The 16,382-nt window shown below is 35.9% G+C and overlaps 1 protein-coding gene across 1 annotated transcript in view; it reads right to left on the bottom strand.

Annotated features, from left to right (window-relative positions):
• Positions 1-16,382, bottom strand: part of rbm38 (RNA binding motif protein 38) — a 49,404-nt gene that overhangs the window by 8,076 nt on the left and 24,946 nt on the right. Inside the window, exon 3 of the mRNA XM_056449810.1 lies at positions 14,442-14,496. Within this exon, the coding sequence (XP_056305785.1) occupies positions 14,442-14,496 (55 nt within the window). The remainder of the gene's footprint in view (positions 1-14,441; positions 14,497-16,382) is intronic.

Raw genomic sequence — 16,382 nt, 5'->3', positions numbered from 1 at the left:
AATAGAGCAATATACTGGTGTTTAACTGCATTGCTTTAATGTACTCCTACATTGGGTTCATACATACACTCTGCACTCTGACTACTTCAAAATTGTTGATAAGTTGTGGTGGCCGATTCTCTCTGTCTTGAGCTGAACGCAGTTGACCAATCGTAATAGACATAATAGAAGAGTTTCAGAATGACACGAAGTTTCCTCGGTTTGTGTGTCTGACCATTTGAACAGCAAACTGCTTTGAAAGAGTCATGAGCACAAGCACACTTTTGTCAGAATTTGTTTGTGTAGCTTCTCTATGCACAATGAATCGGTGTAGTAATAGCTAGATATAAAAATACCACAAATAGTAACACATAATGGCTGTTCCTCAAAATGCGTTCTTCAGTGATCTTGCGTTCTCGTGTAACGTCATGAAAAAAAATTCATTTTGTACCTATTTATTATTAAAGTTTAGAGATATAACTTATCTCAGGAGTTTCCCTAAATGAGATGGTGAAAGTAAACATTATCAGGCATAAACACATTAAGGCTGTTTGTTTGCTGAAATTCATATTAAAATTAGTTTTACTTGTATTGTGCAACGTATATTTATAATGCTTTTATACATAGTTAGTATGTATGTATGTATGTATGTATATATATATATATGTATGTATATATGTATATATATATGTATGTATATGTATATGTATGTATATGTATGTATGTATGTGTATATGTATGTATGTATGTGTATATGTATGTATGTATGTGTATATGTATGTATGTATGTGTATATATATATATATATATATATATATATATATACATAAAAGGAAAAAAACAAGAAACGCATGAACGTCATGTGACCATCAGGAAGAACCAGGGAAGAATGCAGCATCTCATTCCTCACAGGACACGTTTTCTGTTCTCGCGGTCTCCCGAGCTTGTTCTTCCAAGTTTACTTGGCAAGACCGGTCTTCACAAGAACGCAGGTCTGTTCTCAGCATTCTTGGAATTGAGAAGCCAATTGAGCCAATGACTTCATATCTTCAGGTGAGTGTTTGAAGTAAGTAATTCTGTGAGATGACTCCGTAGCTGTGTGATTATTAGTCACCCAGAATCAATGAAAGCAGTTAAATCATTGGTGCGTTTCAAACAGGATATATCACCTTCTGAAGGGAACTTCAGAGTGAAAATAATTCTGGCTTCCATACTGCAGGTGCGGTTCCAAAAATTTTGATTAATCGCAGTGTCCAAGTACTTAGGCAGATAGGGCCCTATATGATTTCAGTGATGGAAAAAGTGCAGATGGAAGGATAATCTGGTCATAAAAACAGAATTAGCTATATAGCTAATTGAATCCCAATAAGGACAAATGTTTGTGAATAAAACCCCCCAAAAAAATCTGCATGTTATACGACATGAATGAATTTTATAGTTTTGTTTTCTGCATGCATACTGAAGCTTTTGTCTTCTCACAATATGAAGGCAACACAAACACATGGACCTCACCTCACCTACTAGAGCTGATCTGAGAGTCAGTTTACCAGCATTTGACCTTTTATTGGAAAAAATTATCATCACCATGTAAACACAGATCTCAAACCTTTATGACAACAAACTTTTACATTTGTTAAATTGAAAAATTCGAGGGCGGCGCAGTGGCTCTATGGTTAGCACCATGACCTCACAGCAAGAAGGTTTTCTCCTGTGACTTATCCTGGATTTCTCCATTAATTTGCTAAGCATAAATGCCACAATTCTTTAAAATAATTGACAGCAAACTCGAATTCAAATGCTTCCATTCAATTAACAACATCATGTATTATCGATATTCCATCAGTCATTTTATAGTGTTAAAAATCTGTGATATTAAGTCAGTACCTTAATCTGTCATTTATTATTTATATAAAGCATTTATATTTATTTAAGTGGTCATGGTAATGTGGGGATGCAAGAAGCCTTTTCAAAAGTATGTGTGTGTGATAGTGACAAAGAACAGAGGTGCAAAGAGAAGAGAAAAGAAGAGTCACAGAAAGGAGAGAAAATTATGACAGCAAAGAGGAAGGACGAATGATCTTATGTCGCGTCTTCATGCCTGGAGCAGAATATCACTTTTAGCAGCCACATCTGTTGGGCGGAGGCAGCGACAGGAAGAGACAGAGATGGAGCGGTTTTAAAGGTCACGCCTTACCAGGCAAATACAAGAACAAACCGTGCGGTCAAAAAAAAAATTAATTACTGACGAATTAGATATGGGGCCAGTTTAGGTAAAAGCCACCCATGTCACGTCACTACATGCCTATTATTCAAACTAAAAAATAAATAAATAGATGATATGTTTTACTTTTTTTTCCATTTCAAATGAACTTCGTTAAAAAGTCATTTATTATAACGTTGTTGACATTAATACATTTTGAGCAGCAGATTTCTGAAGGAGCATACAACACTGAAGACAACATTCATTCATTCATTTTCTTTTCGGTTTAGTCCCTTTATTAATCTTGGTTCACCACAGCGAAATGAACCGCCAACTTATCCAGCATGTTTTATGCAGCGGATGCCCTTCCAGCTGCAACCCATTACTGGGAAACATCCATACACACTCATTCACTTGCATACACTATGGACAATTTTAGCTTACCCAATTCACCTATACCACGTTTTTGGACTTGTGAGGGAAACCGGAGCACCCGCACGAACATAAGTGAAAACAACATAGGTGTTTCAACAATTTTTGCTAAATAAAAATGATATGACAGAAATAAAACTAAAAAAATCTAAAGAAATGTAATATTTAAAGGCGCTGTACGTAAGTTTTTGACTCTTCTATAGCATAAGAATACCACAATATGTTTGCAGATATTTAAGAAACATGCTAAGTGAACATTCTTGTTTATCTAAAAAAAAAAAAAATGCTGAATTCAGTTGTTCTGCTTTGAAAATGTGGGCTACTTGCCAGAACGGGTGTTTTTATTGGTCAGTTGACCTACCCAATGCCACTTTAGCCAATTATATTTCAGCACCCCGGGTTACCTTGGTGGAAAACAGCGTATTTTATTCATTCAGTCAGGAAGGCTCTCATAGTGTGTGTCCGCGCCTAAAATGCGACCTCATGTGGACAGTAGCAGACTTCGAAATGAGACTGGGATTCAGAGTTCCACATGAGGTGGTTATTAATTAGCAAATAATATAAATATTATGAACATAAACATTAGGTGAGCAGGTTACATAGTAACTCCATGTCCTAACAACACACTACATGATGAGATTTGCAGTGATAAGCAATTGGACTGTTTGGCAATAAATGTCATGTCAAACTCACATTATTAGCATTTAACACTGAATAAAGCACATGAGGTGTACCTGAGGTAATCATTGTCAGCTTTATGTAGCAAGAAATAGAAGCCATTTCTTTAATATAAATTTCAGGTGTTGGTTAGGACAAAAACTTCTTTTAATATGGAAAATATTCTTTCTATCAAGTGCCGTTGCTTTTATTTAGAACACGATTTAAATCAGCCTTTGTTGGTGTCATCATTCTTATAACCTGATCTTGCGTGTGTTTTGAACCAGGAGTGATACCTAGTTCAACCACTGGGTGTCAAACTTACATACTGCACCTTTATTATTATGAATGCAAGGATATCAATGATGTGACATTTTTGCTCCCTGGTGCAATTGTGTTATTGCTGCCACCAGGTGATAAATGTCAAATGTCAGTGAATCTTTATACAGCACTGGGCTCATGACTGCATCTCGTGCCTATTTACACCTGGTATTAAGATTTCTGTCAATCTGATGACAAGTGGACGATGCTAAATACAAGTGTAAGAAGGTTTGCTGTAGTCAAAACGCATCTGATTGTACTGTTTTAGATTCTCATTTGGTCAAATGTGTTCAAACAGGCACAAAAGACCATCTTCGCACTACTTGCGACCTTTTTCTTTAAGATCATAAACATTCATTCACATGTTTCAAACCTATTCAATTGCAAATGATTATTAAAGTACAACAGGAAATGCTTTACAATATGGGTTTATTAGTAAACATTCAATGCCAATGGTGAGAAAAGCTACACAAATGAACAATATAAACAATTTAAATAAGACTGTTTGGCTTAGGCTTTCAAATTAAATAAAGTGTTAAAAATTAACTTAGAAATGAACTTCACCTAAGATAAGAAATAATAATATACTTTACTAGTAGTTTTACACAGTAGGTTAGTTAATTAATTTAGCTGATGTTGATAATTAGAGCCTAATTCTCATTGTTAAGGAAATGTTGTTAAGGAACACTGTAAAATGCTGCACTGAAAAACAAAACCCTGGTTGCCTTTAAATTAACATTTTCAAATTAACCTTACGAGTCCATTGAACTGTTAAACTGACTTAAGACAGATTGTCTAACTTATAAAATTAAGTTACAATGACCTAGAAACATATGCTGTCAGGATTATTAAGGACACTTAATTTTTCACAGTGTGGGTTCCACACGATTCCTTCATGTTATTACAACAAAAATTAAGTAAGTTTACTAGTAGTTTTTACTAATTTAAGTGGATTGAACAAAAACAATTAAGTTGTCCCAAAAACGTTAAGAATTGTGTTGTTTCAACTTATATTAAATAAGTAGTTTGAACAAGCAACACAAGTAATTTTTTGAGTGTGGGATGCAAAATCTTACCAGGACTTATGCTTTCTGAAATTGTATGTTTGATTAGAAGATGGAAATTTGTCAAAAGCACAGAGCTTTCGAACAAGTCTATTGTTCTCCATTAATCTGCTGTAGTAGAGTTTATGTTACTATACTGATACAGTATAGTAGCTGCTAGAGTGTGAGCCAACACTGAAGTACCATACTAACACTTCTGCTGCACAGTATGTGTTTTTCTCTTCTTCGGATTGAATATGGTCAGCTCCATACAGCAGTTGTGCAGCTTTTAAAACAAAAACTGTTGCTCTGTCTATCACTTTTCATTAATTGTCTCAGTTTATGTTTTCAATATGTAAATGGTGCATTATTTTTCAATATAAGATTACAAAAAAAAAAGTAAAATAAAAAAATAAAAAAAGTAGAAGAAACTGGACAAAAGAAAAACTAAAGCGATGGGTATACGTCAAGTGAAGTACTTTACGTTCTTTGTTTGAGTGATGTTATACTGTACTTCGAACACTCCAACACCCCTGTGTAAATGTGTCACGCTGCTCGCATGTAGCACCAAACACAACGGTTGAGACTGAGAGAGAAGAATGGTTTCATAAACATCTTGTTAACAACCTTCTCCATGAGAAGTGACACCTCAGGACATCACATCTTTAAGGCGGGGACACACCAAGTCGGCTGAAGAAGTCTGACGTAGTAAAGTGATGTAGTAAGTAATCAATTCAGGTCAAGAAGGAACACAAATCGGCAGACTGTAATTTCTCAAATATTTGCGAATGATATGGACTATCAAACATATTTGCAGGAGCAAATCCCTCCATGGTGAGTGACAAATACTGTGATGGTGGTACTAAATGCTGTTTGTTTATGGTTTGCACTTGTGTGTTGGACGTTCTGGCTTCCCGTTGTAAACAAATAAACAGACTGCTGCCACCAACGAGTGCGGAAAGACATGTCCTCCCACACAGGCACAGAACACTCTCGTTTTAGTCGGCTGCCGTCTGTTTGGTGTGTTCACAGGCAGCTTTTTGGTCCCAACAGAACCAGAAGTGAACTCATGTGAGGCAATAACACAGCTGGGTTTCATTCAGCAAGTTGTTTAGCATTGGCTTGGTGTGTTTTGGCCTTTCCATCATGTTCTATTTGCTGCGGACAAACAACGAATAGTGCCACATGTGTGCAAATCTCACTGAGCTCATGTATTCATGTGGCTCTAGTTTATGATTTGGATGTTGTTCTCCTGTCTGACCCACATGAAAAAAATAAAAAATAAAAATCAGGGTTATTCGATGTTCCAGAACACATGCACTGATTAAGTAATTGCCACAGACCAAATGGTAGCTCAAAAGGTGTTTAGGAGTCAAAAACTCGTTCTTTAATTTCCTGTTGAGTATATCAAAGCCTTAAAAAGTCTAGTTTTAGTTCAGTTAAAACAAACAAACAGTTGAATGAAAAAAAAAAAAAATGAAAACGTTATCTTAATTTACTCACTTCTGTTGAAACACAAGGGAAAATATATTTGAGGAATGCAACAATTTGTATTATTAGTATATTTTGTTACTACTATAGATGTGAGTGGCTGCTAATTTCCAACGTTTTTTTTAAATATCTTTTGGGTTCAACACATGCAGAAAACTCGAGGTTTAGAATCACTTAAGTGTAAGTAAATTTCATTTTTGGGTGTACCATTCTTTTAATAGCAGGTGTAAACAGAGCCTCCGATGCAAGTTTGATCCTCATTGTGCTAGTTCAGCAGAGCTCCCACAATGCTGTTTGTTGGCCAACACCCAACCCCCCAACCGCAGGGGGTTTGTTAGCAGCACCCTCCATCTTCATAATCCCCACCTCCAGCACCCTTGTAAAGCCTCGTGAAGCCCCCCCTCCCCATCACCAACACCCTTCTCCCCAGACGAGAAAAATCCCTCTAATGCCAACCAACAGATGGCAAGAGTGCCAACCCGGTCATCTCCCTCTCAATAAGGACATTTAACTCACTAAGACAACTAAGTAGTGATAACATCTCCTGCATGGAAAAACTAACAATGGTTGCTTTGTTTAGAGTGAATGTAATGGAAGACTGCAGTTCACTGAAAAATAAAAACTCATAATGTACTCACCAATATGTGGTTGTAAAGCTATGTTTGTGTATTTTCTTCACATTGTGTTTAAAAAAGTCTTTAGTAAAGTGTTATAATTCATGAACCTGAAGCAACCAGTACCAGTTTAAGTCAATGTTTATAAAGTATTATCTGAAAAATCTGACAAATAGACAAAGACTGCAAACTTGACATCTTTAATGATGGGAAAGAACTACAATTCCACGAATCACTGCCAATGACAACTGAATTTAAAAGACCCAATCAATAATATAATTTGTGATGCTTAAAGGGTAAGGGTGGAGCTAAACTTTGTGTGTTTATGATTTGCTCATACAATGAACATCAATGAACTTTGGACCCATGGACCTTCATGGTATAACATTCTGCTACAGATAGAAAAAGTTTTTAAAGTGCCCCTACAATGCATTATAAAAAGGACATAGTTTGGTTTTGGGGGTCCCCAGTAACAGGCTGATACGCATGCAAGGTCAAAAAACAAGTTCTTCGTCTTATAACATGTACATATTTTACCTAATTGTCTCAATGACTCCCATACGATTTGTTCAGCAATTAATTTTTGCTAACCCCTACTTTCAAAGACTCTAATTAGTTGTGTTTGGTCGACTGGTCGAAGAAGGTGCATTCGGGTCGGCGTGGCTCAAACCACTGAAATGAAAGTGAATGGGTTTATAGCACAGTGCTTTCCAGTGTCTGATGTAAAACCACGTCTTTTATATGGTGATTTCACACCTGTAGATTGATTGTTTTGTTCCGAAACAGGGATTAAATTTGCTACAATGTAGCTGTTTGTTCTGGATGCGGTTTGCTTTCACAGGGCAAAGTTTCTAAAATGGACCAAAAATATTAAAACAAGTCACATGTGAGTAAACGGTCCTCACATTGGTGAGAGTTTCTGGGATTTCGCTCAGCTGTCATACACCATTATTTTAAACTATGATGATGAGAAATGAGACAACATGAGCGGGAAGGTGCACTTTAATTTTGAATAGTGACACCCATAGACATGGTCATAAGTAGGGTTGGGTATCGTTTGGGGTTATTTCGATACCGGTGCTAAATTGATACTTTTAAAACGGTACCGGTGCCAAAACAGTGCCTGAACCGATACTTTTGAGCCACAAAATTATGGTGGATGACTCTAGAGAAGTCTTTTATTTGACAAAATATTTAATAGAATAATATAATTAAAGTTTAAAGTAAACATCAATTCATATTTTATATATTTGAATTACAATAATATATTTATTGTAAAATAATATATTTATTATTTTCAGAATAATATCATTTGTTGGTTAGCATGAATTTAAGATTTGCATTATGAAATTACATTAGCTTACTACTTTCATTCATTCCCCCCATGACAAACTGAGCTATATGATGTGAGCATTAAGTAAGGACTGGAGGAAGAGTGCTCTTTTAATGGAATTTGATACCGCACGTTGAATGGAAAGAAAAAACCTCCACATTCCGTGACGCAGGTGTCTGTGGTCCTTTAAGGTAATCAAAAATCACTGTTTACATGGTAGTCTAGACTCTTAATCAGAGTATTGTCTTAATCATATTAAAATTGGAGCATTGGTGTCCATATACGTACTCGTTGAAAGTGCCAGATGATGTCGCAAGCTTTCAGAGACAGTGCATTCATCTGCCTTTAAGTTGATCCCATGAGCCCTCAAATGTGTCATTTAGTTTGACGTGATTTCACCTTACACGAAACCTTTATAAAGCATTTGCGTCACATTGCTGTGTCAGAATCCTTGCTTGAAAAATACGGTTTAGATCGCTTAGTTTAAGCAAATTTGATAAACGCGATCATGCATGTTGATCTGAAGAGACTCGCTCTCGCTCCCCAAATGCGCTGTACTGCGTGTGTCCGTTCCCTAAGCAACAAGAACAAATGCCTGACATTGCCTGTATATATTCCTCAAAGCTGTTTATAATTAAATGTTTAGAGATGGTGTGACAACGCGTACCTATGTGTGCCTATGATGCACCCCTTGATGCTTCTTACGTGCTTGTCGCACAATCATATGCTGATTCGGTCCGGTACATACCGGTTACAAAGGAAGGCTATAATGGCACCAGGTTTCGGTACCCAACCATAGTCATAACCAATAATAATATTGGATAAATGTGCGCATGCGCAAATGAATGATTCACTCCATGAGTCATACAAAAGATTTGTTCAAAATGAACGAATCGTTCAAGAACGACCCATCACTACACGTGACATGGAGGAACATACAGTGCCGGTGTGGTGAGAAATCTATCTGACAAATTTGACTCCCCTTCGCGTGCACTCACACAGTGTCTGCGGCTGTCACAGCGGTTAATCAGAAACCTTTTATCGATCATTTCTTCCGCAATTGACAGCAAGAAACAATGTAAAAGCCTTGTCAAATTGACAAGCAGCACCTAAATGTGTTCAAAAGAATTAAAAGCGCCAAAATGGGAGGAATTTATTCCACATTTCGAAAGTGAAACCACCTCATATTCACTGATTATAAGTTCTGTATTTAGTACATGATGGTCTCTTCTTTACATTTACATTATAACACATATAGTTATAATGTATACTCTGTATACTCTGTCTTCTGGTCTGTTATAATGACTGTTCACATTTATATGCTTAACCAGCATTTCATCACAGTACTCTCTCTGAAACAGCTTCGTTACTTCTCATAACTATAGTCTATTCATTTTCATCTAATAAATATTTAATATTTAGTAAAACAAGTTTAGTCAAAACAAAAGAAAAAGTGTTGGATTTTTTTTACATGGAGTAAAAGACTTATCTTTAATAATGTTTAATAATTGTGCACTATACATGCATGTAAATGTGTAACTAAAAAACATACAGCTGATTTATTGTTTATAAATCACATATTATAATTTGAAATGTTGTGCAACAGTTTTAAGCAGGAGAAAAACCTGTACTGTGTTTTATTTATCAAAAATTGTGCAGCTGTTATTTTCTGTGCAGCTGTTTATTTGTAAACAAAGAGGGAAACCCCGGTGCTTAAAAAATGTTTAATAAAGGCTTCAACCTTCAAAATACCGGATCTATAGCGTATACCGTTATTACTCTTAAAAATACTGGGATATGATATTTGGCCCATATCGTCAAGCCCTAATATATATATATATATATATATATATATATATATATATATACACACACACACACACACAGTGTCAAACAGCCGTCTGTGCTTGTGGCAAAAATCCTACACGACGGTAATAGTTTAAGGTGTTTACATGTCTATACTGCACTTCAATAATATGACTCAAATCAGTATACTCCACACGTCTTAATTAGATTTCTGTTATTTTCGATTATGACTTTTGTCAGATTAAGGTAATCAAAAATTGATGTTTGCATAGTAGACTCCTAATCAGAGTATTGTGTTAAGCGAATTAAAATCAGTTTATAGGTGTCCATGTAAACATACTCACTGTCATGCTACCCTTAGTCTGAATGCTGTTAGCTTTTGTTCAAATAACCCTTTTCAGCTGACATATTAAGACTTGTATATAGCCTGTTGGCCATTAACTATATAGTTCAACTAACTTCAAAGATGTGTTTTTTAGTCCTTTATAACTAATGCTGGCTATTTGACTAAAAAGAAAAAAGTTAATGGCTATGGTTAAAAAGCAGCACTATTAACTGACAATGCAGACAGATTCACAACATGTAAAAGACACCTGTTCAAACCAAGCCCAACACACAGACAGTCTAAATAAAGACCCCACAGATGTGGACAGGACCCTCAAAAAAAAAAAAAAAAAAAAAAGAAAATAGGCCACAAACACACAGCGGCTAAAAACAGCACTAGATCCCACAGAGAATGGTTATTCACAAGATTAAAGCCTCGATTTACAACAAGATTTAAACCATATTTACCCGGAACAATCAGGTGACTCAACTGTTTTTAGATAGAAATATATAGCTGATAAAAGAAAAATGGTCAGTTTTCATGGCCTCGTAGTTTCGCAATTTTTTTCGTGCAATTTGACATGCTTTTTTTCAACAGAGCTTTGTGTTCTGCGTCCTGACTGGCTGTAGACCCTCGTCAATCAATCTCCGTGCCATCTCTCCGGTACAGTACAGAATGCATTCAGCATGCCAAATTGACATAAATCTGAAGTGCTAGGCTGTGCTGGACTGTATGTTTACAAGTTTCCTCCCTACGATGTTGATGAAATGTTCTGCACCATCAAAGGTGCCTGCGGGAGCACACAAAAGGCAGAGGAAGATGCTAACCATCGCACAAAAAGTTGAACTTCTGGACATGGTAAAGAAAGGTAGAAGTTATGCTGCTGGACTTATTTTTCTATGAAGGTTTGAACTGTGAGAGTGTTTAAACAAGAGAGAAAAGTGTGAAAATATTAATGCCGGTCTGAGAAAAGTGAATAAAGTGTGTAGTGAGGGGTTTTACAGCGTTAAAATCTATAATTGTAAAAAACAAAGCTGACTACTTCACGGATTTTACCTATTGCAGGTTATTTTTAGAACATAACTCCTGCGATTAACGAGGGTCTACCGTATTACTATACTACAACAATAACAATTTCATACTTGTGTTTAAAGGGGTAGTTCGTGCCAAAAAATGAAAATTCACAAAAGAAGATATTTTGAAAAAGTTGGAAACCTGTAATCAATGGTAGTCAATGGTTACAGCAGGGGTCTCAAATTCAAATTTGCGGGGGTGGGGGGCAGGGGGTATATCAGTGACTGACAATTCATAGAAGGGCTGTTTTAACATTCTAGCACATAAAACATACAAAAAAAAAAAAAAAAACTGCATTTTGTTTTTTGTTGTACATATTGAAGGGGTAGTTTAAATTGCTATAATATTACTACAATTTAATAATTGGCATAATAAAAGGCATAATAATAATATCAATAATAATAATAATAATAATAATTTGTATGTCCAAATCAATTGTTGGTTAACCAAAAGTTTAACAGATATTAAGTGCAAGACAGCAGAACTTTTGACAATTGTTCTTCCCAATATCATACTATTTAGTAAACCTACAACAAAGACAAAAAGGGGGGGGGGGTATACATTCACATTTACTTCAACATGTTCAAGCCAGCCAGCAGTAATGAGTACATTTCAATCGAATAATTGCAAAATTATCATATTTACACCAGCATAACATGTAAGCCATAAAGAAGTGTTTGTACAACAAAATACAGGTGGTATAAAACAAATTTTAATCAAATGACGCTTTAATATTTACAAAAATAGAACTTTAGTAAAAATAGAGCACTTATGGACATACATTTCAACATTTAAATAAATCAGCCCCTTAAATAATCTGCATGTGCGTTACTCTCGACCGCACGCTGAGAGAAACCGAAGGGAACACGAATATGTAGTACAGTATCTTTTGGCTCGTTTTCACTGAGTGGTACGGTACTGTATGGACGTGCAGCTGAACGCTATTGGTTTACAGAGATGCATCACTAGCTGCTCGTGGACAAGCTAGAATGAAAACGAAGGAACCGTCATTTTCAAAACACAGCCGAGACATTACACTGTAATAATATATACATATAATAAAGAGCCATGGTCAACCCGAGCTTAAACAAACCTTGTCATCATCTTGATGAACAGCCACAAAGCCCAGAAGAAGAGCAGAACTACCCTGTGCCCTGTGGTTGTTTACAATGCCATCTAAAGCACCAGCGGTTTCGCTTTCTTGCATGTGCTCATCACACATCTGTATTTGAAATGACAAACTTCTTGAGCTGATGATAATAACATGCTTGTGATTATTGAAGTGCTTCTGACATCTGATCCTATCAGAAACAGACAAACGTGAGAGTGACGTGCGAAAAATCAAAGGAGCAAAGGATTGTTTCTGCAACCTAAAACATGAACAAACTGCCATGTTTAACTATTATTATCGCCTTCTGGACTATTATGAATAAGGGGATGACAGAATTACTTTCTAACAGAGGTTACATGTGCTGGTCAAGATTAAAGACTGTCGGCAATATGTTGTGTGTTGTTTTTGAACCCATATAAGGACTAAATGTATGCTGTGTGTAGTTTTTCTGTAGTTGGTAACATATCAGAGACTGTAAGGGTCTGTATGTGTTCATATATGTTGCATTTATTTATTTTTTATTTTATATAATTGCAGACGTTACAGACGTCACTCCATCATTGATCTGCAGTTATTATCAAATCCTGTTCATATAAAGGTTTGTAATAAACATTTATACACAAGTATTTATGTGTATAAAGCATCTGTTTTGTGAGAAGTGCTTCTCATATGATATGTGAACGACCCGTGCAGCTTTATTTTGGCATTTCCTCCAGTGAGAAGGACGTCGACTGAAACTTTCTGTCGTACACCATGCAGTAGAAACACAAACCCGATAAAGGTGTCCCGTACCGAACCGTACTGTACCACTCAGTGGAAACAGGCCATTAAATGTCCTGTAGGTGGAAGGTCAATACCACAAGTGTATATGCGACTGCACAACAATGATAGGGATTCAAAAATATATGTTTTGTTGGGCCGAATCTAGAGGGAGAAGGAGAGGGGCCGCAAATGGCCCACGGGCCGGCAGTTTGAGACCCCTGGGTTACAGGTTTTCAGCTTTCATCATAATGTTGTGTTTCATGTTTAACAGCAGAAATTACTTGTAAAGGTTAAACAAAGAAAGGGTGAGTAAATAAGAAGTAAAATATAATTTTTTGGGTGAACTTTACTTTTAAATTTCAGTTTTTTTATTCTTGTAATTTAAAGTCACATAAGCATTCATAAATAATAAAAAAAATATGATTTGCATATAAATTATATCGATTATTAAGTCGTCGTCTCCCCCCCCAAATTTGGAACGAATATATTTGCAGGTGTTTTTACTACGACACAGCCTCCAAAAAGCATACAGAAGTACTATTTTTTTTTCTTCATGTTATTCATAAATAATATATGCTGAGACTTCATATATAATATATGTGACAAAAATATGTCTGATATTTTTTAATTAAAAGCTCTGCAAACAGAAAAAACGAAAACTTTCTGCGAATGTAAACAATGAGAGATTTCCATTTTTTTCAGATGAAGTATTACTTCACGTTAAAAAAATGTTTGTGTGTGGGTGGGTGGGTGGTTGAGATGGGGAACAAGAAAGATGTGTACAGACGCAGACAAAGAGAAAGAGAGAGATGAAGGTTTGTTTTGCATAACACCTGGCTGGTTAGCAGACTTGAGGCAGGTGGTGACCTAACCGACAGCAAACAGGTCAAACAGGATCCAAAAGAGAGAGCAAAAGAAAGAGAAACGCCAACAGAAAGAAAGAAAGAGGGAAATACAGAAAGAGGAAGAGTGTAGACTGAGAGAAACCCAGACACCAATACGGACAACCCGTTTAGAAAACGAGAGAGATGTGAATGTTAACCGCAGAGAGAAAGACTGTTGAAACACTGCTGAAAGAGAGCCTCACTAATGTCCTCAGATGGGGCAAAACAAACTGAGACGGGACGTTTGAGACACAGCCGGTTTGTTAAGAATAATTGACAGTTTTGGGCTAAATGAAACTGCAGTTTTGACAGGACTATTTGTGAGGGGTCATGCTAAGATTTGATGCTATTTCTGCATAAGCGGCGCTCCGTCACCCCTGACATTAGCAGAATGAGGAGACACGCTTACCCATACTGCCTCTGGATGAGGGTCGGATGAACCTGCTGGACTCCAGTAGAGTAGCCTGTGACCGCAAGACAAAAAACAACAGACTGAAATCAAAACCAGAGTCTTGAGAGTGAGCAAATGTGACCCTGGTTAAATTACACATGTATATTTGTGGGAATAGCCATTGTAAAAAATACATTGTAGGAATAGAAATTATACATTTTTATTATATTCCAAAAATAAGTAAAGATCTCCTCCTATGAAGACATTTTGTACATTTCCCACCAAAAATATATCAATTTTATTTTTGGATTAGTAATGTACATTTCTAAGCACTTCTTTTGGACAACTTTAAAGGCAAATTTCTCGTTATTTACTTTTTTTTTTTTTTTTTTTCAAACCCTGAGATTCCAGAATTTCCAGTAGTTGAATCTCAGCTAATTGTTGTCCTAACCACCATACACCAATAGAAAAAGCTTTCAGTTGACGTAAAAATCTCAGTTTCCAAAAATGTACCCAGGGTCACAAATGTTGACAGTTTGAGGTTCTTCCAAACCCGGATGACTTTAGTCAATTGAACACATAAGGGTAGGGCTGCGCAATATATTGTTTCAGCATCGATAGCGTAATGTGCAAATTCACAATAGTCATATCGCAAGGTATGCAATGTTGAGTTCTGGATTATAGTTGAGCGGGAGCCACTGTTCAGTACACATGACATTTGTGGATTCACTGCAGAGTTTAAGCAGAACAGAGAGAAGGTTTATTATTTGCATGTGTTTTTAAGGCCTTTGACTGTGTGAGAATTTTAAAGGGTCATGAAACACTCAAAACACATTTTTTGAGGTGTTGACAGTCATATATGTGTCCTGTGCTGCTAAAAACACTATTAGGACATATATTTCACAAAAAAGCGAAAATTGGTTGTTTTTGCGTTATTTTGAGCAAATTCGTTCTTCTGGTTTGAAACAAATTTTTTAAGCTGCGTCACGCCGATTAGATCCTTGCATGTAAGAGTGGATGTCTGTACATGCGAGTACATTGTGACATCTCTAAGTGTGCATCATTAATTTATGAGAAAGACTTTGTTAAAACCAATCTGCGCGCTCTATTGTGTATGAGGTGCAACTTCATTAATATGCACGATAGCTTCGAAGAAAGTTTTTACTTGTTACAGTGTTCAGACGACAGAGAGATGCCATGATGTGTTGTCAAAACAAGCACAAGAACAAAAATTTGGAGACATGTGTCGTCAGAGTTGCGTTTATAAATGTGATGCAATGAAGGTTTTGTTTTTATTTCCCCGCTATGAGAGTGCAGCTGGACTCACGTGTGGATTACAGTGCATGCGACAGAAATCGTGTTTGTAAGGAACATTTTTACCTGAAAGCTTTTCACATCTGGAAATGGTAAAATCTGCATTTGCCACTCGTCTCCTTTTAAAAAAAAAATTCTATTTAAAAAAAATATTTGACTGTTTTTCTTTTCTTAAAATGGCTTAACTCGAAGTGCTGTTAAAAAAAATGGAAACATTTCTTTAATAAGATACTTTATGATATGTTGCCATATGCCAATTTAGAACTTTTCTTATAATTAATAATTTTGTTGTTTGAAATGATTTAATTGGTGTTGCAGTATTATAAGCTTTAACACAGAACTTCTAAATGACACCTTATACATACTTTACAACAACTCATATTCCAACAGTTTTCATTTATTCCATAATTTTTTGCTGAATATCATTGTATTATCATGTATATAACATACAGTAAAATATATTATTTACTGGAGAAAATTTATAACACATAAAAAACAAGTCTAGTATATCCAGATGCATCAGAATAATAAACATTGTTAGCTACTAGCTAACAATGTTTTTATATTACTCTATATACTACACTACGTCTGTCTTATCTGCCTCAGAGCTAACTTACTTACTGTCTACATCACTGCTCTTATCAA

Source organism: Danio aesculapii, chromosome 23 (genome assembly GCF_903798145.1).
Source record: "Danio aesculapii chromosome 23, fDanAes4.1, whole genome shotgun sequence".
In the NCBI taxonomy this organism is placed as follows: domain Eukaryota; kingdom Metazoa; phylum Chordata; class Actinopteri; order Cypriniformes; family Danionidae; genus Danio; species Danio aesculapii.
The sequence above is the reverse complement of the archived record's forward strand: the minus strand, read 5'-3'. Positions and strand labels throughout refer to the sequence as shown.